At 43.7% G+C, this 27,783-nt stretch overlaps 1 protein-coding gene across 1 annotated transcript in view; it reads right to left on the minus strand.

Annotated features, from left to right (window-relative positions):
- The window catches only part of SPTBN4 (spectrin beta, non-erythrocytic 4), a 220,513-nt gene that overhangs the window by 80,894 nt on the left and 111,836 nt on the right, over positions 1-27,783 (minus strand). Inside the window, exon 20 of the mRNA XM_040323157.1 lies at positions 13,109-13,255. Coding sequence (XP_040179091.1) covers positions 13,109-13,255 — 147 coding nt within the window. The remainder of the gene's footprint in view (positions 1-13,108; positions 13,256-27,783) is intronic.

Raw genomic sequence — 27,783 nt, forward strand, 5'->3', positions numbered from 1 at the left:
GAAAACGCTTTGCTATCTTGTTATAGCCTTCTCCAGCTTTGTGAGCGTCAACTATTTTCAGTTTCAGTTTTCTAGACAACTGCTTAGAAGAACCCATGGTGCTGATTGTTGGGGCAAGGTCAGATGAGTCTGGGCATTTAAAACCTTTGAGATTGACATCACCTGGTCTTCCCAGACGATGATTGAGAACAATCCATGACACTGGCATGTCTCAGCTTTGGAATGGGGGCAGTGCATGCTATAAATTATGCACGATGCTCAAACTGTTGCAGACGCCATTTTTTTGTTTTCTGTAATTTTGAAAGTGTAAATGATGGAAATAAAATCTAACTTTTTTTGACATATAAGAACGTCTAATCTGTAATTTGATGCCTTTTGGAGATTTTTCCATCTTTCCTTGGCTTCGTTATGCACATTAATACAAAATGTTACCTGGGGTGCCCAAACTTTCGATCCCCACTGTATACGGTAATCATCCATCAGTTTACATCCGTTTTTTGAAAACGGATCAAAGTTCTATTTTTCTCCTGTTAAAAAAAACGTATCGGACGAAAAATAAATGTAACCTGAGAAATAGTCTGTTTTTCACCTGTTTTTGCATTGGTAGTGGATGTAAAAAAAAAAAAAAAAAAGGATAAGAAACGGATGAGCAGCTGATAAAAATCTATGAACAGTTCATCTGTTTTGACGTGATTAAACTGATGAAATGATCGGTCTGCATGTGTGAAAGGGACCTTATTGTACTGTCCCCAATACAGGGATCAGGGCACCAACCATCAATGTTTATTTGAGTTTCAGGTTATCTTCAATTTTGAATTTTTGGTATTGATTATTATTACGTATATATTGGAGAAAGGTTGCAACAATTTTTTTGGGGTTATCAAGTTAGTTTACTAAGTCAATGTACATACTTCAGATATATTTGGGGTTCTCTTGAGAAGACCTCTATTTAATTGTATTTGTACATTCTAGATCAGGATTGTTAGTCTAGTTTATAATTATATGGGACCTTTTATGGAGTACTTAGGGTATTATTCCCTAATTTTAGAGGTATTGTCATACAGCCCTTTAACCACTTATGACCCGGACCTTTAGGCAGCTAAAGGACCCGGCCAGTTTTTGCGATTCGGCACTGCGTAGCTTTAACGGACAATTGCGCGGTCCTGCGACGTAGCTCCCAAACAAAATTGGCGTCCTTTTTTTCCCACAAATAGAGCTTTCTTTTGGTGGTATTTGATCACCTCTGCGGTTTTTATTTTTTGCGCTATTAAACAAAAATAGAGCGACAATTTTGAAAAAAAATCATTATTTTTTACTTTTTGCTATAATAAATATCCCCCAAAAACATATATACATTTGTTTCCTCAGTTCAGGCCGATACGTATTCTTCTACCTATTTTTGGTAAAAAAAAAAATAGCAATAAGCGTTTATCGATTGGTTTGCGCAAAATTTATAGCGTTTACAAAAAAGGGGATAGTTTTATTGCATTTTTATTTTAATTTTTTTACTACTAATGGCGGCGATCAGCGATTTTTTTCGTGACTGCGACATTATGGCGGACACTTCAGACAATTTTGACACATTTTTGGGTCCATTGTCATTTTCACAGCAAAAAATGCATTAAAAATGCATTGTTTACTGTGAAAATGACAATTGCAGTTTGGGAGTTAACCACAAGGGGGCGCTGAAGGGGTTAAGTGTGACCTCATTTGTGTTTCTAACTGTAGGGGGGTGTGGCGTCATCGATTGTGTTTCCCTATAAAAGGGAACACGCGATCGATGACAGCGCCACAGTGAAGAACAGGGAAGCTGTGTTTACACACAGCTCTCCCCGTTCTTCAGCTCCGGGGACCGATCGCGGGACTCCAGCGGCAATCAGGTCCGCGAGTCCTGTGCCCGCGGAGCTTCTGACCGGGTCGCCTGCACGCGCCTGCGGCGCGTGCGACCCCGTGGCTTGGCTTAAAGAGCCACGTACATGTACGTGGATGTGCCCAGCCGTGCCATTCTGCCAATGTATATCGGCGTGAAGGGGTCCTTAAGTGGTTAAAGGGGTTGTAAAGAATTTTACCCCCTATATAGCTTCCTTTTACCTTAGTGCAGTCCTTCTTCACTTACCTCATCCTTCGATTTTGCTTTTAAATGTCCTTATTTCTTCTGAGAAATTCTCACTTCCTGTTCTTCTGTCTGTAACTCCACACAGTAATGCAAGGCTTTCTCCCTGGTGTGGAGAAAGCCTCTTGAGGCGGGAGAGGGCGAGCAGGAGGGTCAGGACACTCTCTACTTAGCAGATAGAGAAAGAAGCTGTGTGTTAGTGGGCGTCCTGACTCTCCTGCTCGTCCCCTCGTCCCTCAAGAGGCTTTTTCCACACCAGGGAGAAAGCCTTGCATTACTGCATGTAGTTACAGACAGAAGAACAGGAAGTGAGCATTTCTCAGAAGAAATAAGGACATTTAAAAGCAAAATGGAAGGATGAGGTAAGTGAAGGAGGACTGCACTAAGGTAAAGGAAGCTATTTAGGGAAACAAATGTTTTCCTTTACAACCCCTTTAAGATTTCCTCCCATACACAGGGAATGCACATTGTTGTGGAAACAAATAGAGCGATCATAGTATGCATTTAGGTTTTTGCCTTCTTCCCCTTTTTTATGAAGGGGATATCACTGAGGTCTTCTGTGGTATGTATTATTCTGGAGTTATCATTAATTTCTCATGACTAATTTTTTTGTTTTGTATTTTCACCTTCTCACTATTCTTTCTCCCCCTTTTTTTTCCCTCAGTGATTTGGCCCTCCTTTCATGGGGCAGGTTTGGTGTTTGTAGTCCCCAAGGTCCTGACCGCAGTCATGGTGACAGTAAAATAAATGGCGCGTACACACGATCGGAATTTCCTACAAGAAACGTTCGATGTGAGTTTTTGGTCGGAGATTCTGACCGTGTTTAGGCCCCATCTGACTTTTTCTGTTGGAATTTCTGACAGCAAAAATGTTGTTGTAGTGTTGTACGTCACAGCGTTCTTGATGGTCGGGATTTTGTGTGACCGTGTGTATGCAACACAAGTTTGATTCCGTCAAAACAAAATCCACAGTTTTCTTGTCGGAATTTCCGATCGTGTGTACGCTGCATAAAAGGCATTTTTTAATACAAAATATGCATTATTCTTTAATGTACACTGATTAGGTTCTGTAAAACTATTTAAAAAATAAAGAAGTGGGTATTTGGGACCCACAAAACATATCGTGGTATTGTTGAAATCCCCTTACCAAAGGCATTCTGGATTTGCAAACATTTTTTTTTTTTAAATATGAATTGAACATATTACCACAATTTTATCAGTAGTGCACATGTATTTTAAGGCATCTTTAAAGTCCCATATTTTACATATTTTCTTGTTATTAATTTTCCAAAATAAATCCTCCTGTAACTCTTGGTGTGTCGGAGGGTGTGGCACTGTTGGGAAGGTCATTGACATCTGGAATCTGGGGACCCAAACATCAGCAGCTTCTTCAAGGGTAAGCGCTACATAACGCCAATCTTTCCCCATTAAAAGTCCTGTCCTCTGACTGAAACATGTCGGATTTTGAGTCCATTGGCGACGTCACCCAGGTAGGGGAATTCTTTTTGTGCCTCTGTAATAGCAGCGCTTTTGACCGACTCATCCACAGCCAGGAACTTGTTGACGTCACTTACTCTCTTTTCCTCCATTCACTGGCTTCATTGGCAGCCCCATTAAACTAAGTGCCTCGGATGCGATTCCTCTGACAGGTGGAGTGGGAGTCTTATGGCGTCGTTGTGATCGCCGCCCCCGGAGCTCCACTACGATTGTAGAATTGTGCACTTCTGTTTACACCATATTGCTGCAGTCAGGGCTGCTGTTAAAAATCACGGGGGCCCCGTACAGCCTACCTGCAGGGGCCCCCCCTCAAACATATATAAAAAAACTATTTTCACAATAAATATACTAAAATCATTCTTAGCGGACTTACAGATAACAGAGAAGCTGTGTGAATTAGCCGTTTTTTTACATCGTTTTAAAAAATGTTGAACAAAAACCATAAAAGAATTTTTAAAAGTTGAAATGTTTTAAAATTATTTTATTTTTTCAGTTTTTACTAATTATTTTTTTTACAATTTTCAATTTTTTTTTACAAGCGTTTAAAACAATACAGGGTTAAAATGTGTTCTTTTTTTTTTAACAGGACAAGGAAGACAGCAGTTGTGTCTGTGTCTCTCCCTGCAACAGCTAAAAGTCGACGGGAGGGTTTTCAACTGCTGCAAAGAGCCGCACAGGGCATCCTGTAATTCCCCTTCCTTCCCACTGGTGTTTGGGCCCCCCTGTGTGCATGGGCCCCCTACAGGAGGACTGGTGGTCCCCCCCTATCAGCGGCCCTGGCTGCAGTGTTTAGATGTGACTTGTTTTGCAGTGAGTGGCTACTTTAGGGTACATATTTAAGTTTGCTACCGTTTGATTAATATTGTTGCTGCTAGCACATTTCGATTACTTTTGAAACCAGTTTTATAATTTGTGGCGGTCCTATTTATTGATTGATTTACACTGCCTTAAAAAAGTATTCATACCCTTTAAAATTTTCCACATTTTGTCATGTTACAAAAAAAAAAAAAAAAAAATTATTGAGATTTTATGTGATAGACCAACACAAAGTGGCACATAATTGTAAAGTATAAGGAAAATTATAAATGGTTTTCAATTTTTTTTACAAAAAAAATATATATAGAAAAAGCGTGGGGTGCATTTGTATTCAGCCCCCCTAAGTCAATACTTTGTAGAACCTCCTTTTACTGAAATTACAGCTGCAATTCTTTTTGGGGATGTCTCTACCAGCTTTGTACATCTAGAGCAGGGGTCTCCAAACTTTTCAAACAAAGGGCCAGTTTATTGTCCTTAAGGGCTCTTTCACACGGAGCGGATCCGTATTGATCCGCTCCGTTAGCCCGTTTGGCTCAGCAGGGATTCCTCCGTTAATCCCCGCTGAGCTGTCGGCAGTGCAGAGACCGCCCTGTCTCTCCTCCACTCTCCCCTATGGGGAATCGGATGGATACGGACCGTGTGTCCGTATTCATCCGATCCGTTCTGCCAGGCGGAAGAAAAATAGGGTTATCTTCCGTCCGCAAAAGCGGAACTTTGCGGACGCGGATGGTTCCGGACGTTAGCGGATGCATCATCCGCTAACGTCTGCAATCCCATAGGGATACATTACAAGTCCGTAAACGGACTTGTAATAAACGGACCGTTTGTCCGTATGTGTGAAAGGGCCCTAAGACTTTAGAAGGGCCAAATTGTGGACAACGGGGGGCAGAAAATGTCCCGGGCCCAGCGTCAATGAGAATAAATATAGCCTCAGGGTTGGTGGTCAGTAGGTGTAGTGCCCATATTAGTAAGAAGAGTAGTATCCCATCATTGGTATCAGTAGAAGAAATAGTGCCCCCTCGTTGTCAGTGGGAGGAATAGTGCACCAAGGGCTGGATAAAGGTTAGCAAAGGGCCACATCCCTCGGGCCGCAGTTTGGAGACCCCTGATCTAGAGAGTGAAAAAACAAAACAGGAATCTTGCTGTTCATTTTTACTGGCTATTTGGAACAGGGGCAATTGCCTAATAGCAACAGAGCAATGCTATCCTTATACTGCAGCAAAATTCCAAGAATGAATTTGAGAGCACGTGAAACATGTTTTAATTCGGGGGTAAATGATCCCGTCTCTATCCCACACATGTAAATAACACAAACATCTGCAGAGCAAATCAGTCTGCTTCTCAATTTACAATGCAGGTGCCCAAACTACAATAGTCGTTAAAATGTGCTGCGTCTTATAATCCGCTACGGCATGCGGTGCTATAATCAGCCTCAATGCTGCACAGCTGGCACTGAATGCTGTGCTGGGCCGAGTCTGTGTTAGGCCAACAAGCACGTTGCTGTCAAAGGCAATAAGGGAAAGAAATTTCTGTATGGCACGTGGTCCAGGACAGGCACTGTGGTTGCTGCGGATGTAACCAAATCTACAATGCAGTTCTGAGGCCACAAACATGAAATGCGTATCTGGTTACCTGGAAGTCACACATGCAGCTGACGATACACTAAAGCATTGAGGTAACATTGCTGATAGAGAAAGGATTATTGACATTCAATAAGCAATGGCATTTACAGGACATTAGGGTCAATCATTTATTTTATAGGCACATAAATAGAAGTTGCTCAATGGAACGCAAAGACATGAGATATTCTGTATGGATAACTGAATTCCTCCCCATGCTTGCATTGATATTGATTAGGCAGCACACACAGCGGAAAAGCCATCTTGAAAATGCGGTCCATCAATTCACCCAATCCAGTGGCAAGAAGTCACAAAAAATCCCAGTATTTCAAATACAGTGTTCTCCTAAATATTAGTTTGGTATACAAGTGGGGTAGTATACGTAGAACTGACAGATGCCCAATAAACTGTCTATTGCTAAATGCACTATAATCTCCAAAGCTGGAGTCCCTCTAGAGGTCACAAATCCCAAGAAAAATATGATGATAACCCGTTAAATACCCCCATTATATAGATTTTGGGCCCAGGACTCATGCTTGAGAGATGTCCATATAAAGCCAGCACTGTTGTAAGATAAGTTCTGTATGTTTTTGTACATCACTGCTGAAAGATTGTCAAAGGGGGAGATTTACTAAAACTGGTGCACACAGAATCTGGTGCAGCTGTGCATGGTAACCAATCAGCTTCTAACTTCATCTTGATCAATAAAGCTTTGACAACGTGGAGGCTGATTGGTTGCTATGCACAGCTGCACCAGACAATATGTGCATCAGTTTTAGAAAGGCCGGGTTCACGTATCTGTGGTGCAGTTTGCAGTCCGGTGTCCTGTGCATTTCTGTTCACCAGTTTAGGTGCAAATTTTTCACTGAATTCGCACCTCAACCAGACTCAAAAAAGCACAGAACCATTTTCAAAAGTGCACTGTATACGCCCCGGCTCCATTGAAAGCCGGTCACACTCACATGTTCTGCGAATTGGATGCGATTAAAAAACATATCAAATTCACATATATATGAACCCAGCCTAAAAGGGGTTGTAAAGGTTTGTTTTTTATTTTCTAAATAGGTTCCTTTAACCCAGTGTTTCTCAATTCCAGTCCTCAGGCCCCCCAACAGGTCAGGTTTTCAGGATTTCCCTCAGATGAAAAGGCTGTGGTGATTACCAAGGCAGTGCAACTGATCAAATCACCTGTGCAAAATAATGGGGCGGCAGTCGGATACTCGCGGGGAGCGATCCGGGACGACGGCGTGGCTATTCGTTTATAGCCGCTCCGTCGCGATCGCTCCCCGGAGCTGAAGAACGGGGAGAGCCGTATGTAAACACGGCTTCCCCGTGCTTCACTGTGGCGGCGTATCGATCGAGTGATCCCTTTTATAGGGAGACTCGATCGATGACGTCAGTCCTACAGCCACACCCCCCTACAGTTGTAAACACATACTAGGTGCACCCTAACTCCTACAGCGCCCCCTGTGGTTAACTCCCAAACTGCAACTGTCATTTTCACAATAAACAATGCAATTTAAATGCATTTTTTGCTGTGAAAATGACAATGGTCCCAAAAATGTGTCAAAATTGTCCGAAGTGTCCGCTATAATGTCGCAGTCACGAAAAAAATCGCTGATCACCGCCATTAGTAGTAAATTAAAAAAAAAATAATAAAAATGCAACAAAACTATCCCTTATTTTGTAAACGCTATAAATTTTGCGCAAACTAATCGATAAACGCTTATTGCGATTTTTTTTACCAAAAATAGGTAGAAGAATACGTATCGGCCTAAACTGAGGGGAAAAAAAATTATATATGTTTTTGGGGGATATTTATTATAGCAAAAAGTAAAAAATATTTCATTTTTTTTTAAATTGTCGCTCTATTTTTGTTTATAGCGCAAAAAATAAAAATCGCAGAGGTGATCAAATACCACCAAAAGAAAGCTCTTTTTTTTCTTTGTCTGAATTTCTCACTTCCTGTTCCTCCTCAGTAAGCTTGCCCCCATCATTCGAGCCGTTCTGGCTGGGGGTTAGTCAGCATACTCGCCCCCTCCCTTGGGACTACATCCCTGCGGGGAGACGCTGTGTCTCCCCGCAGGGATGTAGTCCTAAGAAAGGGGGTGAGCACGCTGACTAACCCTCAGCCAGGACGTTCACAGCGTCTCCCCGCAGGGATGTAGTCCCAAAGGAGGGGGCGAGCACGCTGACTAACCCCCAGCCAGAACGTTCACAGCGTCTCCCCGCAGGGATGTAGTCCCAAGGGAGGGGGTGAGCACGCTGACTAACCCCCCCCCCCCCAGCCAGAACGGCTCGGATGATGGGGGCAGCTTACTGAGGAGGAACAGGAAGTGAGAAATTCAGACAAAGAAAAAAAACTTTTAGAAGGGAAATCGAAGGAAAAGGTAAGTGAACCAACAATGCACGAGCTTAAAGGAACCTATTTAGAAAATAAAAACAAACCTTTACAACCTCTTTAATCTCCCTCGTTGTATTTAAACTAAAGAAAAGCATTCAGTGAAACCTAATTGGCAATTGTGTCAGTGTTACATAATTCATAAATTTGACTAAACCCGTCCCGAACATATGTAGCACAGATGAACAGGGCTGAGTAATTTTAAACAGGCTGACAAATGAGTACATTGGTGGGCTTATTTATGAAGCCAAACAGCAATATGCAGAGTGCCGGAAAGTCATAGCAGATGATCAACTCTTCAAGGTGCGATATAAACCGGCTGCTCCTATATGCAAGCACGCACGTACGCTCGCACGCCTACGTCCTAGCCGGCATAGAGGTCTGCGGAGGAGATCACCGGCGTTTCAGCCGTCAGCATTCCCAGCCCGGTTTGGACAGGCGGCCAGCCTTGCTTATTTTTGTTTTTATTTGGCTTGGTAACACAGCTCATACTGGGACTACCCGCTGTATTTTATATGGTATTTTCTTTTATTATTATTTTTTAATACTTTAATAAACCATCCCTTGGAAATTTTTACATACTACACTATGTGGATATAATTTTTTTCATCCGAGTGACACACCGCACCTTATTCTCTAAGGAGCTGCATGGAGGGCAGACACCGGCTGGAATCCAACTGAAGGTATTGTTCACCGGGAGGAAGCAAGGCACCATCACCAATTGCCTTTCACCCCTTCTTGGGTAGCTACATCTGGTGAGTGGGGGCCTATGAGGGGAGCACCAAAGTCACTTTTTTACTGGATCGTGAAAGATCGGCACTGAGTTACACCACTTCACCACTTTTTGTTAAAGGCGTATTAGTGATTGCATCTGTGAACTCTGACAGCTAACCCATTTATTTCTGGCAATCTAACCACCAGAACACTATGGAGTAATGGGACCTGCAGTATAATTGTCTTCAGATTTGTCATTAATCTTTTCCTATACACATTGGGCCGGATTCATAAAGAAGATACGACGGCGTATCTCCTGATACGCCGTCGTATCTCTGAGTCCGGCCGTCGTATCTATGCGCCTGATTCATAGAATCAGGTTACGCATAGATATGCCTAAGACCCGACAGGTGTAAGTGACTTACACCGTCGGATCTTAGGCTGCAATTCCAGGCCGGCCGCTAGGTGACGCTTCCGTGTCTTTTACGCGTCGGATATGCAAATGAGCATTTACGCCGATTCAGAAACGAACGACCGCCCGGCTTTTTCCGGCGGAAAGTTACCCCTGCTATAGCAGGGGTAAGTGCGGCGTATCCTATGTTAAGTATGGCCGTCGTTCCCGCGCCGAGTTTTGAATTTTTTACGTCGTTTGCATATGTCGTTCGCGAATATGGCCGGACGTAATTTACGTTGACTTCGAAACCAATGACGTCCTTGCGACATCATTTGAAGCAATGCATGCTGGGAAAATTTGCGGACGGCGCATGCGCTGTTGGATCGGCGCGGGGACGCCCCTGATTTAAATAGTACACTCCCCCTAGCCGCGGAATTTGAATTCCGCCGGGGGATTTACGATACGCCGCCGCAAGTTTTGAGGTAAGTGCTTTCTGAATTAAGCACTCACCTCAAAAACTTGCGGCGGCGGATCGTAAATCAGATAGGTTACGCGGATCTAAAGATCCGCTAACCTATCTGAATCCGGCCCATGGACTTTTTTCTTAGCGATTGAGTTTTTTTGCATTTTCTCATATTCACATGTTTGGATTGATTATAATTTTTTATTATTTGCTTTATTAGTCATTTGGGAGGTAATACGATAAGGGAGTCCATATCCTACCTCTATACACATTAGGTTATCTACCACTTAATTGTCTCATTAGCACCTATCACGCACGGGTACTATCATATCCAGCAACCTGCTGGCCTGCACAGGATCCTGACTATTTACACAGAAGCACTCATTTACACTAACATTATTATTTTTTCTTTTTACACTTGTTACCTGGAAACCAACGAAGGTTGGTGGTCCAGACCTAGCCCTTATTTTGGCACACATCTTCTATTAGTATAAGGGTAACCTCAACACACCTCATTTTTCATTCTAGTGTGTGTTCACTGGGACTCCACTGATTATTGGACCTAGCCCTATTACAGGTTACCCGACACAGACACATTTGTCTTCAGGAACCTGCACTTTTCTTATTTGGCTCTTTGACCGCCGCAGCAGCGCCACTTACCCTTTCTTGTTCTAATTAATCCAAAAGTCTCTTTACTGAGGTTTTTCAGCGAGGCAGCGGCTTTTTATTTTATTTTACCTTAGCGTGGATTCTTTTATTGTATTGCTCTTGGATGTTTGCCCAACACCATTATTCTCTGCACTCTTTATTAAAAGGTTATTCTACCCCCACATCAGATTTTTTTTTTTTTTTACTTATGAGTGAGTTGAATGAGCCATAAACTTCTCTTCCCGGGAATTCTCTGTTTCAATTCATTTGTTGTAAGGTTTTTCCACAAAGACACCATTTGTAGGCAAAAAATGACATCAAAAAGGTAAGGTCCACAACACAGGTGGAACATACCAGAACATCAATAACAGAAATAAAGAAATCCAACTAGTATACCACCAGTCATCTACAACAGTGGTTCTCAACCCTGTCCTTAAAGCGGAGGTTCACTCTTTAAAACATTTTTTGACATCACACAAAGTCGAGCCATCCTACCGACACAATGCCGGTGTTTTTTTTTTTTTTGTCAGCACATACCTTTTAATCCCGATTTTCACCTCACAGCGATCCCAAGCACTGCCTGTGATTGACAGGCTTCCGAACGGCGCATACTGCGCGTCACAGGTTGCCGACAGAACCCGAACGTCGGTGCGCAGGCGCCGTATAGAGCCGCACCGACGTTCGGGTTTTTTCGGCAACCTGTGACGCGCAGTATGCGCCGTTCGGAAGCCTGTCAATCACAGGCAGTGCTTGGGAACGCCCACTCCCGCAGGATCGCCGTGAGGTGAAAATCGGGATTAAGAGGTATGTGCTGACAAAAAAAAAAAAAAAACACCTGCATTGTGTCGGTAGGATGGCGCGACTTTGTGTGATGTCAAAAAATGTTTTAAAGGGTGAACCTCCGCTTTAAGTACCCCCAACAGGCCATGTTTTGGGAATTTCTCTTAGATAAGAGAGCTGTCCAAAATACCAAGCCATTGACTCTGATTTAAAGCACCTGTGCAAGATAAAGGAAAACCTGCAAACATGGCCTGTTGGGGGTAGTCGAGGACAGGGTTGAGAACCACTGATCTACAACACAAAGGATTAACTTCCTGGGAGTCCTACTGGAAGTCTCACTCTTTTAGCTGCATTCTAATGTGAAACAACAAGCGTCCAGGAAGAGCGAGTTATCCCAGCTAGGGTTGCCACCTCATCCCTTTAGACCCGAACACATATGAATTACACAGATTCTGAAGCTAATTTAATGCAGATAAGGCACCAAGTGAGTTTAATTACCACCTTAAAGGGGTTGTAAAGGAAAAAAAATGTTCCCCTAAAAAGCTTCCTTTACCTTAGTGCAGTACTCCTTCACTTACTTCATCCTTCCATTTTGCTTTTAAATGTCCTTATTTCTTCTGAGAAATCCTCACTTCCTGTAACTCCACACCGTAATGCAAGGCTTTCTTCCTGGTGTGGAGAAAGCCTCTTGAGGGGGGGAGGGGGCGAGCAGGAGTGTCAGGACGCCCACTAACACACAGCTTCTTTCTCTATCTGCAAAGTAGAGAGTGTCCTGACTTGCCTGCTCGCCCCCTCAAGAGCCTTTCTCCACCAGGAAGAAAGCCTTGCATTACTGTGTGTAGTTACAGACAGAAGAACAGGAAGAGAGGATTTCTCAGAAGAAATAAGGACATTTAAAAGCAAATTCGAAGGATGAGGTAAGTGAAGGAGGACTGCACTAGGGTAAAGGAAGCTATTTAGGGGAATTTTTCTTTCCCTTTACAACCCCTTTAATCAGCCACAGAACCTGTGTAATTCATATGTGTTCGGTTTTGAGCCCTGGTTCACACTGGGTACGATTTGGAACTATTTGAGATGCGATTTGACATGTCAAATCGCATCTCAAATCGGCGGCAATGGCACTGTCCTAATCAGTGCGACGCCGCATCTGCGATTTCAAAAAGTAGTTCCTGTACTACTTTTTGCGATTTCGGGGCGTGATTTACATTAAATTGCGGCCGAAATCGCGGCAAAATCGCGCATTTTACCGCGATTTTGAATTCGCAGCAGTGTGAACCTAGGCTAAAGGTATGAGGTGGCAACCCTAATCCCAGCCATAGTAGGGGGCTGGACCCTAGAAGGTCAGCTGCAAAGAGCTCATCAAATCACGTTACCAAGTTTTCTACAATGTTGGTGGCCTTTTTGGTTAGACCAATCTTTAAAAATTGTAGCATAGTTTTCTTTTCAAAAACAAGTGCAATGGGCAGTAAACCTTAGCAACAAACCAGGCAACAGTCCAATCACTCAGTAAGGGTAAAAGCGGTGGTGTGATTGCAATGGGTTGCTGCACATCATTAGATTAGTAATATACTATTTAATAATGGTTGGCATGTCTAAAGAGGTGCCACCTCACATTTCCCAGTGGGCAAAGGCCCCAAAGTATATTATGAGAAGACGTGTCTTACCTTTTCGATCTTGTCAAGCCAACCCTTGTTCTGAGTAAGTTCAGCCATAAACGCCTGGTGCTTGAGCCATTTTTTATGGAGTTTCTGAGTCACGTCCCGCGAGTTATCCCTCGCCATCAGTGTCTTCTCGCTGATCCAGGTATCCAGCTGTGGAGGACAGAGATGAGGGTGAGAGCGGACGAGCCCATATCTGGAGGTCGGAATGGACACTTCAATTGCTCCGGCTGCATTATTCGGTGTCAACGTAGGAAGTAGAAAGCAAAATCCCACTATCCGCCAGGGTTATAATAGTGTAAAAGTCTTAAAGAGAGAATGGAACCTTAGGGAAGGTGTACAAGACAAGAACGATCTTAGGATGAAAGGAAAATATTCTGGGGGCACCCAAGAAAAGCCAACAACAAGAAAATCTAAATGGATTGCGGGACTATAGGGTCTGGGGGAATGAAAGGTGACAGAGGCAGCAGAGTTGAAGAAGCAAGAAAGAGTAAGGGGTAGTCAATAGTAAAGTGAGTGAGCAATAGGAAGAGTCAACCAACATGAGAGAGTAAAGTGACAGGGAAGTCAATAAGGAAGCAAGGGAATGACAGTGACAGCAAATGAAAAACTAGATCTAGTGTGTGAGATCAGGACTTCACAATTAAACAGTCAGGATGTAGAAAAATAAAATCAGCAAGTAAAGGAGCTGGATGAGACTGAGAGATGATCATCAATGTATAAAAGAAGAATGCATGTGAGAGCAATGGATGATATTGTTAGGAAACAGGGTAGACTACACTATAGTAAGATACTACCAGAGTGAGAGAGAGGCAGACAGGTATCACAGACAGGTGTGAGTGATGATATCAAGAATCGATGAGAGAGACAGACTGACAGGTGAGACTAATAAAAGGCATTGACAAGACAGACAGAAATGGTCAGAGGGGGACAAGAGCAGGAATGTGGAGTAGAGTCAGACAGGTAACATAGATGTTATGAAGAATAGATGAAAAATACAGCAAAAATTAAAATGAAGGGTGAAATAAAGAGATTGTGAGATGAATAGGATGACAGAGAGGTGAGAGCCGGAGATGGCAGAGTACAGGGAGAACGGTTGGTGGAGGGGAAAGGAATAAACAGGAGACTGCAAGAGATGGTGCTGTGCTGCCTGCAGAAGCTGCTGTCAGTGCGCTGTGTCCTGCGATGCTGTTTGGTGCAGTGAGATTTGCTGTCCCTGCGAGGGGTAGGCTTGTCTGATCCACCCCCAGCACAGACCCTTCAGCTAGTCCAGGCACAGAGCGTGGGGCCCCAAGCTATCCTGACACATGCTCACTGGCAGCAGGTCCCCCTCGGTGCACAGTCAAGGTGGGATGGTGGAATGATCCCACTGCAGTGAATGGATGGAGGGAGGAGGATCCTGGCTGTGATGCGTCATCTCCCCTCACCCCCCTTCCACTGCCAGACTGCCGAGCACAATCTCTTCAGCTCTCGGTATTTAACTCTCTCAACCGGACGTCACAAGGAAAAAAAAACTAAACATGCTCGTTATTACTCCGAGAAGCTAACAAGAACTATATGCGAGGAAAAAAAATGATATAGATCTATATTTACACACATTTTTTATTTTTATTTCCTATTGCTCATTCACTCTACTAACAACTGTCTTACTCTTTCTTGTTTCTTTCTTTTTCTTTTTGTGTGTCTCTTGTCCATCATTCTTCAACCCTGCTTTCTTTTTCCTGGCTTTTACACCTCTAACTTCCCAAGGATCCATAGTCCCTCATTTTTCTATACAGTCCCTCCCTCAGTTTATTCTTTGGTTGTCAACTTTTCTTGGGCTGCCTCCCCCCCCCAAAAAAAGAAAACTATATACACATACAGTACATACATATGCATTTTTCATTACATTTAGCATCTTTCTATAATGAATGACTACTGGGATTTTAAATACCAATTACATTTTAAATACCCTTTTCCGGCTTTATTTTATTCTCAGTATGTATGCGTGTGTAGATATATATATATATTGTTTAAATTATTTTAATTCTTTTCTCATAGAAAAAATCTTTACAAACTTTTTAAAAAAATCAACATCTCATATATAATTCATAGATTCTTCATACATAAAAACATATACTTTAACATACAACATAATACATACATAAAAATATTTGTATGGGTGCACGGCTAGATCCATCTTTATAATCCTATCCATCTCATGTTTTTTCTTCTTTATTTCCTACTGCTTACTCACTCTACTAACAACTATGGGCCAGATTCAGGTACATCTGCGTCGGCGTAACGTATTACATTTACGTTACACCACCGCAAGTTTTCCGCACAAGTGCTTGATTCACAAAGCACTTGCCTGTAAACTTGCGGCGGCGTAGCGTAAAGCCATCCGGCGCAAGCCCGCCTAATTCAAATGGGGCGTGTATCATTTAAATTAGGCGCATTCCTGCGCCGAACGTACTGCGCATGCTCCGTTTTGAAATTTCCAACCGTGCTTTGCACGAAATGATGTCGCACCAATGTAATTTTTTGAACGGCGACGTGCATTACGTCCTTTCCTATTCACTGACGACTTACGGAAAAAAATAAATAAAATCCGACGCGGGAACGACGGCCATACTTTAACATGGCTAGTTTAAATATAAGCCATTGAAATAGCAGTCGCAACTTTACGACGGGAAAAGCCGACTAGCGACGACCGCGCGTACCTTCGTGGATCGCCGTAAACAGCTAATTAGCATACCCGACGTGGAAAACGACGCAAACTCCACCCAGCAGGCGCCAAAGTATTGCATCCTAAGACACAGCTACAGCACTTTTAAACCTAAAACCTGCAACGCTCACAAATACTCAATTTCAACTGATAATACACCTTAGCACTGCAGCCAAGCAGACCATTGCTAAAGCCTTATTTCATATTTCTCTCAGTACAGGTTTTCTTCAAATGTAACCTGCGTGTCATAGAACAGCAGCTTCAATCAAGTGCTTCTGACACAGGAATCCAGCTTTATCACACGTCCCACTGTAATACTTATTCCTGAACGCATTATCTTTGATTTCAGTAGTATTTGCTATCCAGCAAAAAATAAAAAAGTGCAAACTCTTTCAGCACCATGGACAGCAGTGAATGCAGAGTTCAGCACAACTGTACTTTATTCTTTCAGCTTCGGACTTTGTAGGTTGGGATTGTATATTTTCTAGTTTTCAGAAACAGTACTGAACTCTGAAAGGCTTGGCAGGTTCACCAAACATTATTTGGCCCATGAGCTCTGCTATTCAGGAAATGCAGCCTGGCATAAATTGCATCTAAACCCAAGAACAATTTATTTCTACTACTGTTTGAGTGCACATTTATTTCCGGGATCCTGATAGGTGCACATGATCTCCTATAGAGCGTACAGTGATTCCCCCCCCCCCCCTCATTTTTTTCTTCCCTTTTTTCTCTCTCTCTCTTTTCTTTCGATACTCTTTCCTCTTCGGGTTGTACCATTTCTGAGCTCACCACTCAATGATACCACCCTAGATGTAGAGGTGGTTTTCCAAATGGACATCCACATATGTAGAGATTATCTCCTTTAAATTATAAGTAGGAACCATGTTGTTTTCTGTTTGTTTGACTTCTATTACCATACCTAGGATGTATTTGGTTAGTATGTTCTTTCTCTTTCTTTAGTATAATATGACCAAATTCTTAAGCCTCGTACACACGATCAGTCCATCCGATGAGAACGGTCTGAAGGACCGTTGTCATAGGTTAAACGATGAAGCTGACTGATGGTCCGTCGTGTCCACACACCATTGGTTAAATAACCGATCGTGTCAGAACGCGGTGACGTAAAACACAACGAGGTGCTGAAAAAAATGAAGTTCAATGCTTCCAAGCATGCGTCGACTTGATTCTGAGCATGCATGGATTTTTAACCGATGGTCGTGCCTACTGACGATCGGTTTTGACCTATCGGTTAGGAATCCATCGGTTAAATTTAAAGCAAGTTGGCTTTTTTTTAATCGATGTTTAAATAACCTATGGGGCCCACACACGATCGGTTTTGACCAATGAAAACGGTCCATCAGACCGTTGTCCTCTGGTTAACCTAACGTGTGTACGAGGCCTCATGGTTTCTACTGATCTCATGGTAAAGCATGTGTATGTATGAGTGCAAGTTAGGGACCTTAGATTGTACGCCCCTTGAGGGTTAGGGACTGATGTGAATGTATAATTAATATACACATTTAGGGCTAGATTCTCGTACATTGCGGCGTAGCGTAAGCTATTTACACTAGGCCGCCGCAACTTACTGGAGCAAGTGCCGTATTCTCCAAGCACTTGCTCCGTAATTTGCGGCCGCGTGGTGTAAATGTCACGGCGTATCCCCGCGTAATTCAAAGGGGGCGGCTTGTATTTAAATTAAGCGCGCCCCCGTGCCGAACGAATTGCGAATGCGCCGGCCTTAAACGTAGGCCACTGCGCATGCTCCGTAGTACGCCGCAAATACATTGGTTGCGACGTGAACGTAACTAACACACAGCCCTATTTGCGACGAGTTACGTAAACGACGGAAAAACCCGACGCTGTTCCGACGGCCGTACTTAACATGGCATACGGCGGACCAACGTAAGGTTACCCCTCATATAGCAGGGGGTAGCCTTACGCTTACGGAAACTACGTAAACTACGGGGAAGCGGCGCAAAAACGTTCGGGAATCGGCGTATCGGCTCGTTTGCATATGCAACGCTGAAATCGACGTAAAAGCCACCTAGCGGCCAGCGTAGTATTGCATTTAGGATCCGACGGTGTAAGTGACTTACACCAGTCGGATCCTAGCCTAATTCCGGCGTATCTTGTTTTGAGAATACAAAACAATGATACGCCGGCAGGATTTTCGAATTACGCCGGTGTATCTGTAGATACACCGGCGTAATTCTTTTGAGAATCTGGCCCTATATATATATATATATATATATATATATATATATATATATATATATATATATATATAAAATGGAAAACCACATATGTGAGTCTGGCGAAGGCTGCACACCCCAAAAATGGAAATTGAGAAATGGAAGGTTCCCCACTGGGTTTTTTAGCAGCAAAAAGTCAGTAGATATTAGTTTGTAAAAAAATACAAGTTATTTTATTTGCAAAAAGTTTTACATTTTCTCGTACAAAAAGGTTAAAATATGAGCTCTGGTTTGTGTACATACAGCGAGATAACTGGAATTGAAAAGTAAAATATACATTTTGATTTTCCTTATCAAACACTGAGGCCCTGTACACACGAGAGGATATCCGTTGGAAACGGTCCGCCGGACCGTATCCAGCGGACATTTCTGCTCCCGATTTTGATCTGATGGCTGTACACACCATCAGATCAAAATCCCCGTGGAAAACATACGCAGTGACGTGGCTGCGCCGTCGCCGCGACGATGACGCGGCGACGTGCGCGACCCTGGAAGGTAAATACTTCCACGCATGCGTCGAATCACTTTGACGCATGCGAGGGATGGGGATCACTTGGACTTATCCGGTGAGTCTGTACAGACGACCGGATCAGTCCAACGGACAGGTTTCCAGCGGATAGATTTCTTAGCATGCTAAGAAATTTGTATCCGCTTGAAAACCGTCGGCTGGAGAAATGTCCGCCGAAAAATGTCCGCTGGGCCGTACACACGACCGGATTTGTCTGCTGGAGCTCATCCGCGGATAAATCCCAACGGACAGATCCGGTCGTGTGTACGAGGCCTTAGATTACCGTATATACCCGAGTATAGGCCGACCCGAATATAAGCCGAGGCACCTAATTTTACCACAAAAAATGGGAAAACATATTGACTCGAGTATAAGCCTAGGGTTTCCATCTGCATGCCTCACTGTGTCCATGTCCATGCCTCACTGTGTCCATGCCTCACTGTGTTCATGCCTGTGCACATGCCTCACTGTGTCCATACCTGTGCCCATGCCTCACTGTGCCCATACCTGTGCCCATGCCTCACTGTGCCCATGCCTCATTGTGTCCATGCCTCACTGTGCCCATGACTAGACTGACGTTTAACATGGGAGTCTATGGAAGGGGTGCCCGGCTTTGAAAAAAATCAGAGCTCCCCGGCCGTAGGTCCCCTAGACAAAAAAACTTTGCACACTTGTAGAGGATAAAAAAATGGGGCTACATGTGCCAAGTTCCGGGTCCAGGGGACCTGCGACTGGCCAGTACTGGGTCCCCAAAGCCACCAGAGAAATTACCGTTTAACATGGGAGTCTATGAAAGGGGTGCCCAGCTTTGAAAAATCGGTGCTCCCCGGAATAAATCTCCGCTGGCCACCCATGATTGTTCCCCAAAAAGGCAGAACGGCAATGTAAACCAGGCACATCGCCGTTCTGACAGGGAAAAGATGGAGATCCTGTGTTCCTGCTAAGGAGGAACTCTGATCTCTGTCTTCAGCCAGTCAGAGCAACCGCCACATAGTTAGAAAGCACCCGCTAGGGACCCACTTAACTCTTTGATCTCCACGTGTTAACCTCTTCCTTGCAAGTGTCATTAGTACAGTAACAGTGCATATTTTTAGCACCGATAACTAATAATGTTGCTGGTCCCCCCAAAAAAGTGTCAGCGGTCCCGCTAAAAATCGCTAATCACCGCTATTACTAGTAAAAAAAAAAAAAAACTATAAATAAAAATGCCATAAAAATATCCCATAGTTTGTAGATGCTATAAGTTTTGCGCAAACCAGTTTATATGCTTATTGGGATTTTGTTTTACCAAAGATATGTACCAGAATACATACTGGCCTAAATTAATGAAGACATTTTATTTTTTATTTTATTTTATTGGGTGTGTTTAGAGCACAAAGTAAAAAATATATATTTTTTTTCAAAATATATATATTTTTTTGTTTAAAAGCGCAAAAAATTAAAACCGCTGATGAGATCAAAAACCACCAAAAGAAAGGTCTATTTGGGTGCAACGTCAAACGACCGCGCAAGGAACACAGTGCTGTATCACAAAAAATGGCCTGGTCATGAAGGGGGTAAAACCTTCCCGGCTGAAGTGGTTGTAAACCCTTATGCCGCATACACACCATCACTTTATGTGATGAAAAAAAACGACATTTTCTGTGAAGTAAAAAACGACGTTTTTGAAACTTCAATTTTCAAAGACGAAGTTGTCTACACACCATCGTTTTTCTCACAATGATCTTGCAAAGTGAGGTTACGTTCCACCACGTTTTTCCATTGAAGCTTGCTTCATAAGTAGCTTCTGGGCATGCGCGGGTGAAAAAACGTCGTTTTAAACAACGTTTTTGCTACACACGGTCAATTTCTGTGAAGTAAAAGTTGACGTTTTGAAAAACGACACATAAAATTGAAGCATGCTTCAATTTTTTTTGGTCGTTTTTTAGAAGACATAAAACGACGTTTTCCCCCACACACGGTCAATTAAAGTGACGTTTTTAAAAACGTCATTTTTTTTTCATCACATAAAACGACCGTGTGTACGCGGCATTACATATACCCAGTGAAGTGATTGGCCTCAGGTGGTACCCAGAGATGAGACAAATCCTTCTGCATAAGTTGTACCTGTTGATCTGCTGTCTTCTCTTCTCTACATTCATTCAAATTCCAGAATTTATAAAACTTGTCTAAACTGTCAGAAAACAGGGGTCGGAGAGCTGAAATTACACACAGTAGAGCTCGGTGAGGGGAGCTCTGAGAGCTGATTGGAGGGAAAGGACACATCCCCTTCAGTGTGCTGAAGCTCTTTCACTTGTCAGCTTTCTTCTCTTGGTGTCAGGAAAATATGTCAGAAGTGGCTCATGCTGATACTAGAGGAACATGGCAGCAGAAAGAAATGACACTTATGGAACTTTCACACTGAGGGGCGTCGGTGGTAGCCCCAACTAATGGCTGAATAAAAGGTTGATAGCACCCGAAAAGAGCCACGGTGCTTTGGCGGCGTTGCCCATTGATTTCAAAGGGCTGGGGCGCTTTAGGAACGGTGTATACACCGCTCCTAAAGCCCCTCAAAGATGCTGCTTGCAGGACTTTTTTTTTAAAGTCCCGCAAGTGAACCGCTCCAGTGTGAAGCCCCTCGGGCTTTCATACTGGAGTAACAGGAGAGCCAATTTACAGGCGCTTTGCGGGTGCTATTTTTAGCGATATAGCGTCTGTAAAGCGCCTCAGTGTGAAAGTAGCCTTAAGGCCCCGTACACACGACCGAACATGTCTGCTGAAACTGGTTCGCGGACCAGTTTCAGCAGACATGTTCGGTCGTGTGTACGCCCGACCGGACAGGTTTCCAGCGGACATTTGTCCAGCCGACCGTTTTCCAGCGGACAAATATTTCTTAGCATGCTAAGAAAAATGTCCGCTGGAAGCCTGTCCGTCAGACATGTTCGGTCGTCTGTACAGACTCACTGTACATGTCCGCTCGGCCGCCATCCCTCGCATGCGTCAAAGTGATTTGACGCATGCGTGGAAGCATTGACCTCCCAGGGCCGCGCACGTCGCCGCGTAATCGTCGCGGTGACGGCGCAGCCACGTCACCGCGTATCGTGTACGTGCGGATTTCTGTCTGATGGTGTGTACAACCATCAGACAGAAATCTCCGTGCGGACATGTCCACTGAAAACGGACCGGCAGACCCATTTCAGCGGACAGTCCGTCCATGTGTACGAGCCCTTAAGCCTCATCCATCTGATGAGAATGGTCGGAAAGGACCGTTGTCATAGGTTAAACGATGAAGCTGACTGATGGTCTATCACGCCTACACACCATCGGTTAAAAAAACGATCGTGTCAGAATGCAGTGACGTAAAACGACGTGCTGAAAAAAACGCTCAATGCTTCCAAGCATGCGTTGACTTGATTCTGAGCATGTGTGGATTTTTAACCGATGGTTGTGCGTACTAACAATCGGTTTTGACCTATCGGTTAGGAATCTATCAGTTAAATTTAAAGCAAGTTGGCTTTTTTTAAACCTATGGATAAATAACCAATGGGGCCCACACAGGATCGGTTTTGACCGATGAAAACGGTCCATCAGACAGTTGTCCTCTGGTTAACCGATCGTGTGTACGAGGCCTTAGTCCTCTGAATTGAAACAAGTACACACTATAGAGGGATGTGTTTTGTTCATACTTCTTGCCTGAGGTTTACAACCACTTTAGGCCTACTGAACAACTTTGGGATGACAAACTAGAATGCAAATAGTGAGAAGGGGCTTCTCATCAAACATCAGGACCCGACATTACAAATGCTCTTTTGAATGAATTGGGGATAAACTCCAAAATATATACTTCAAAATCCTGTGAAAAGCCTTTCCAGAAGATTGGAGCATGGTAATATCCACAAAGGTGGTGGTGAGGGTGGCAGCTCCACATTACCGCCCATGGTTTTGTAATGGGCTGTCCAACAAGCTCATATAGGTGTGATGGTCAGGCATCTGCAAACATTTGACCTCATGGTCTAGATATACAGTATCTCACAAAAGTGAGTACACCCCTCATAGTGCACCTTTGACTTTCCGGCGCGTTAGCTACCCTTTACCATAGACTTCTATTATATCGTGCGGGCAGGGCCGCCATCAGGAATTATGGGGCCCCTTACACAGCTTCAGGCATGGGCCGTCCTGGAGCAGAGAACCGCGGCAGAGAAAAATATATATAAAAAAAGGGGGGTAGCCATCCGGGGCGGCCCTGGGGACCTCTGGGCCCTTTAATAAAAAGAAATAAAATATATATATATTTTTTGTTTTTTAAAAGGGGGGTTGCCATCTGGGGCCCTGGGCCCTTTAATTAAAAAAAAAAATATATATATATATATATTATATATACACACACACACACACAACATTTTTTTTTTTTTTTTATAAAAAGAAATTACCAAAAAAGGGGGTTGCCATCCGGGACCTCTGGGCCCTTTAATAAAAAAAAAAAAAGAAACCTCTGGGTCCTTTAATAAAAAATAGAAAAATATATATATAAAAAAAATTAAATAAACATTTATAAAAAATAAAAAAAAAGGGGGTTGACATCCAGGGCCCTGGGGACCTCTGGGCCCTTTAATAAAAAAATAATTGAAAAAAAAAAAAACATATAAAACAAAAATAAACATTTATAAAAAAAATAAAAAAGGGGGTTTGCCACATGGGGCCCTGGGGACCTCTGAGTCCTTTAATAAATATATATATATATATATATATATATATATATATATATATATATATATATATATATATATATAAAAAAGAAAAAAAAAGAAATAAAATAAAAAAAATGTAATGCTTTTATAAAAAAAAGGGGGGGTTGCCATCCGGGGCCCTGGGGACATCTGGGCCCTTTAACCACTTGCCGACCGCGCTATAGCAAAAATACTGCTACAGCGCGGTCGAGTTACTGTGACAGGACGTCCCTGGGACGTCCTCGTGCACTTCCGCGTTTGCGCGTCCCCTGGGGCTCTAGAAGACCCGGCGCATCACGGATCACGGTAAATTGCCGCGAATCGCGGCTGTTTACCACGTGATCGCTCCGTCAAATGACGGAGCGATCACTTGTAAACAAACCGGCGTCATTTGATGACGCCGGTTCCTCCCTCTCCTCTCTGTACCGTTCGGTACAGTGCGAGAGGAGAGGGGGGGGGGAGCGCGGGGTGTCAGCAGTGCTGTGGCTGGATCTGTGACAACTGCAGTCACAGATCCAGCCATCCCCCCCAGCTCAGCAATACTCTGCCATACCCCATACTCTGCAATACCCCATACTCTGCAATACCCCATACTCTGCCATACTCTGCATACTCTGCATACTCTGCCATACCCCATATTCTGCCATACTCTGCATACTCTGCCATACCCCATACTCTGCCATACTCTGCATACTCTGCATACTCTGCCATACCCCATACTCTGCCATACTCTGCATACTCTGCCATACCCCATACTCTGCAATACCCCATACTCTGCCATACTCTGCATACTCTGCCATACCCCATACTCTGCCATACTCTGCATACTCTGCCATACTCTGCATACTCTGCCATACCCCATACTCTGCCATGCTCTGCATACTCTGCCATACCCCATACTCTGCAATACCCCATACTCTGCCATACTCTGCATACTCTGCCATACCCCATACTCTGCCATACTCTGCAATACCCCGTTACTCTGCAATACCCCGATACTCTGCCATACCCCGATACTCTGCCATACCCCGATACTCTGCCATACCCCATACTCTGCAATGCCCCATACTCTGCAATACCTCGATACTCTGCAATACCCCGATACTCTGCAATACCCTGCGCAATACTCTGCATTACCCTGCGCAATACCCCAATACCCTGCGCGATACTCTGCAATACCCAAATACTCTGCAATACCCCCAATACTCCGCAATACCCCAATACTCTGCAATACCCCCAATACCCCAATACTCTGCAATACCCCAATACTCTGCAATACCCCAATACTCTGCAATACCCCAATACTCTGCAATACCCAAATACTCTGCAATACCCAAATACTCCGCAATACCCCAATACTCCGCATATATAATGTTTTGGGGTTCTATGTAGTTTTCTAGCAAATAAATTGTGATTTTTCCATGTAGGAGAGAAATGTCAGAATTGGCCTGGGTGTTCCAGAACGCCTGATGGCGCTCCCTGCATGTTGGGCCTCTGTATGTGGCCACGCCGTGTAAAAGTTGCACACATGGGGTATCGCCATACTCGGGAGGAATAGCAGAATGTGTTTTGGGGTGTCATTTGTGGTATGCATATGCTGTGTGTGAGAAATAACCTGCGAATATGACAGAAACAAGTTTGTTTTTTGTTTTTTTACAGAATTTTCGGTCGTTTTTCTTTTATAGCGCAAAAAATAAAAAACCCAGAGGTGATCTAATACCACCAAAAGAAAGCTCTATTTGTGTGAAAAAAAGGACAAAAATTTCAAATGGGTACAATGTTGTATGACGGAGTAATTGTCATTCAAATTGTGAGAGCACCGAAAGCTGAAAATTGGTCTGGTCAGGAAGGGGGTTTAAGTGCCCAGTGGTCAAGAGGTTAATAATAATAATTTATATATTTATATATATATATTTATATATATATATATATATATATATATATATATATATATATATATATATATATATATATATAAAATAAATAAAAAAAATTTTTTTAAAGGGGGTTGCCATCCGGGCCCCTGGGGACCTCCGGGCCTGTACCCCCCTGATGGCGGCCCTGCGTGCGGGTGTGGTGCACTTTCAGAAAGCACACCAAACCTGCAGGATAAAATTTAAGTACATTTGCCTGTTTCAGTGGCGTAGCTAGCACATATGGCACCATGGGCTGGCCTGTTTTTTGCAGCCCCCCCCCCCCCCCCCCATGCCTCACACAAAAAAAAGACACCTAGGGCAGCCCCGCCCCCCTAGTTTCGGCCCTGGCCTGGTTTGAGGGATATATCAAAAAGCTTCAAGGGCAACATGTGGACCACTGGCCACAGGTTAAGCACCCCTGTTTTAAAATATGTGTCTGGAGATTCTGCATACTAATAAAGGGTGCTGTGACTGAAAAATGGTTGAGAAATGCTGGTGTAAATCATATAGCCAGCTTAGGCTGTCATTTTATACTTTTTAAAATAAATATCTGGGCTGCCATTGCCAGCCACCTTCTAAAAATGCTGTGCCTAGCTTCTATATTGCAGACTCAAATCCAGAAAATTATAGAAAAAAATGGAATTCGGGGCTGTGTTGTTGAAAGTGTTAAAGCCAAAGCATCTTCATAACAGCCAGGTAACCAGCATTTTCAAAGGAACAGGCCAGCAACAGCAGGCTACATATTTCTCTCATGCAAGTTGTACTTGACTGTTTGGGAGTGGATAGCACACTGTGTGATACTTGTGAATATATCTTTAGAATGACTAAGTGGCTGAATATAATGCCCAGCAGGCAGCTCTGACGCTGAATAACAATAGGCAGTTACAGGCCTGTCAGCTGTAATAAGAAGATCTTCCCAGATAGAACAGTTGAGCGGTGTCTATACAGATGGAGCCAGCAGCAATGTAGGACTATGAGAACAAAGTGAGCAATGATGCCTTCATAGCTTCTATTGTACATGCTCTTCTGGTTGTGGCTAACCTGCCTATAAGAGCCCTTCAGCAGTTTTAGGACAGTTCCCACATTGGAAGGTGTTTAAATCTATGCATTTTGTGTCATTTGACCATATTCATGCATTGGAATGCTTTTTTGGTGTGATTTTAACCACTTCCATACAGGGCACTTATACACCCTCCCGCCCAGACCAATTTTCAGCTTTCAGCGCTGTTGCACTTTGAATGACAATTGCGCGGTCATGCTACACTGTACCCAAACTACATTTTTATCATTTTGTTCCCACAAATAGAGCTTTATTTTGATGGTATTTGATCATCGCTGCGATTTTAATTTTCTGCTAAAAAAGTTAAAAAAATGACTGAAAATTTAGGAAAAATTTTTTTTTTTTGTTTCAGTTACAGAACATTGTAAATAAGTATGTTTTCTCCTTCACTGATGGGCACTGATGGTACTGCACTGACGGGCACTGATAAGGCGGCACTGATGGGCACCGATGAGGTGGCACTGATGGGCACTAATAGGTGGCACGTATGGGCACTTATAGGCGACACGGATGGGCACTGATAGGCAACACGGATGGGCACGGATAGGCAACACGGATGGGCACGGATAGGCAACACGGATGGGCATGGATAGGCGGCACGGATGGGCATGGATAGGCGGCACGGATGGGCACAGATAGGCGGCATGGATGGGCACTGATAGGCGGCATGGATGGGCATGGGTGGGCACTGATAGTTGGCATGGATGCCAAACAATAATGCCTGCCCATCAGTGATGCCCATTGTGGGCACTGATTGGCATCCATTATACATTTCTGATTGGCATCCCTGGTGGTCAAGGGTGGCATACCTGTGGTGGGCATCCCTGGTGGTCTGGTGGCATCCCTGGTGGTCTAGTGTGGGCATCCTAGGGGGGGCTGCGCTGATAATCGATCAGCACAAACCCCCCCCTGTCAGAGGAGCAGCCGATCAGCTCTCTTCTACTCGCTTCAGATAGATGCGAGTGAGGAAAAGCCGATTACCGGCTTTTCCTGTTTACATCGTGATCAGCCGTGATTGGACACGGCTGATCACGTGGTAAAGAGTCTCCGTCAGAGACTCTTTACCTAGATCGGTGTTGCGGGGTGTCAGACTGACACCCCGCAACAACGATCGCCGCGATTCCCCCCCCCGGGCGCGCGCAGCGGCTCAATATCCTAAAGACGTCATATGACGTCCAGTCAGGATATTGAAACCACTTTGCCGCCGTCATTTTGCTATATGGCGGGCGGCAAGCGGTTAAAGACAAAAACCCATACAAAGCTTAAAAATATATATATTTTTTTTAATGCATAGCAGTGTGAATGAAACTTTGAAAATAATCGGTCATCAACACAAAATAAAGATTGCGCTTTAGTTATAAAATTCCAGTCTACACCTACATGCAGCATATCCTGCAGAGCTTAATTATTCCCTGTTAGCACGAAAGCTTGCCTACTTCTTCCTGCCTTCTGAGCATTTCTATTGACCAGTGAGGCAGCCCATCATAGTAATGGGTCAATCAAGGACATATTATTTGTTATGCCACATGGGC

Source organism: Rana temporaria, chromosome 9 (assembly GCF_905171775.1).
Source record: "Rana temporaria chromosome 9, aRanTem1.1, whole genome shotgun sequence".
Lineage (NCBI taxonomy): Eukaryota > Metazoa > Chordata > Amphibia > Anura > Ranidae > Rana > Rana temporaria.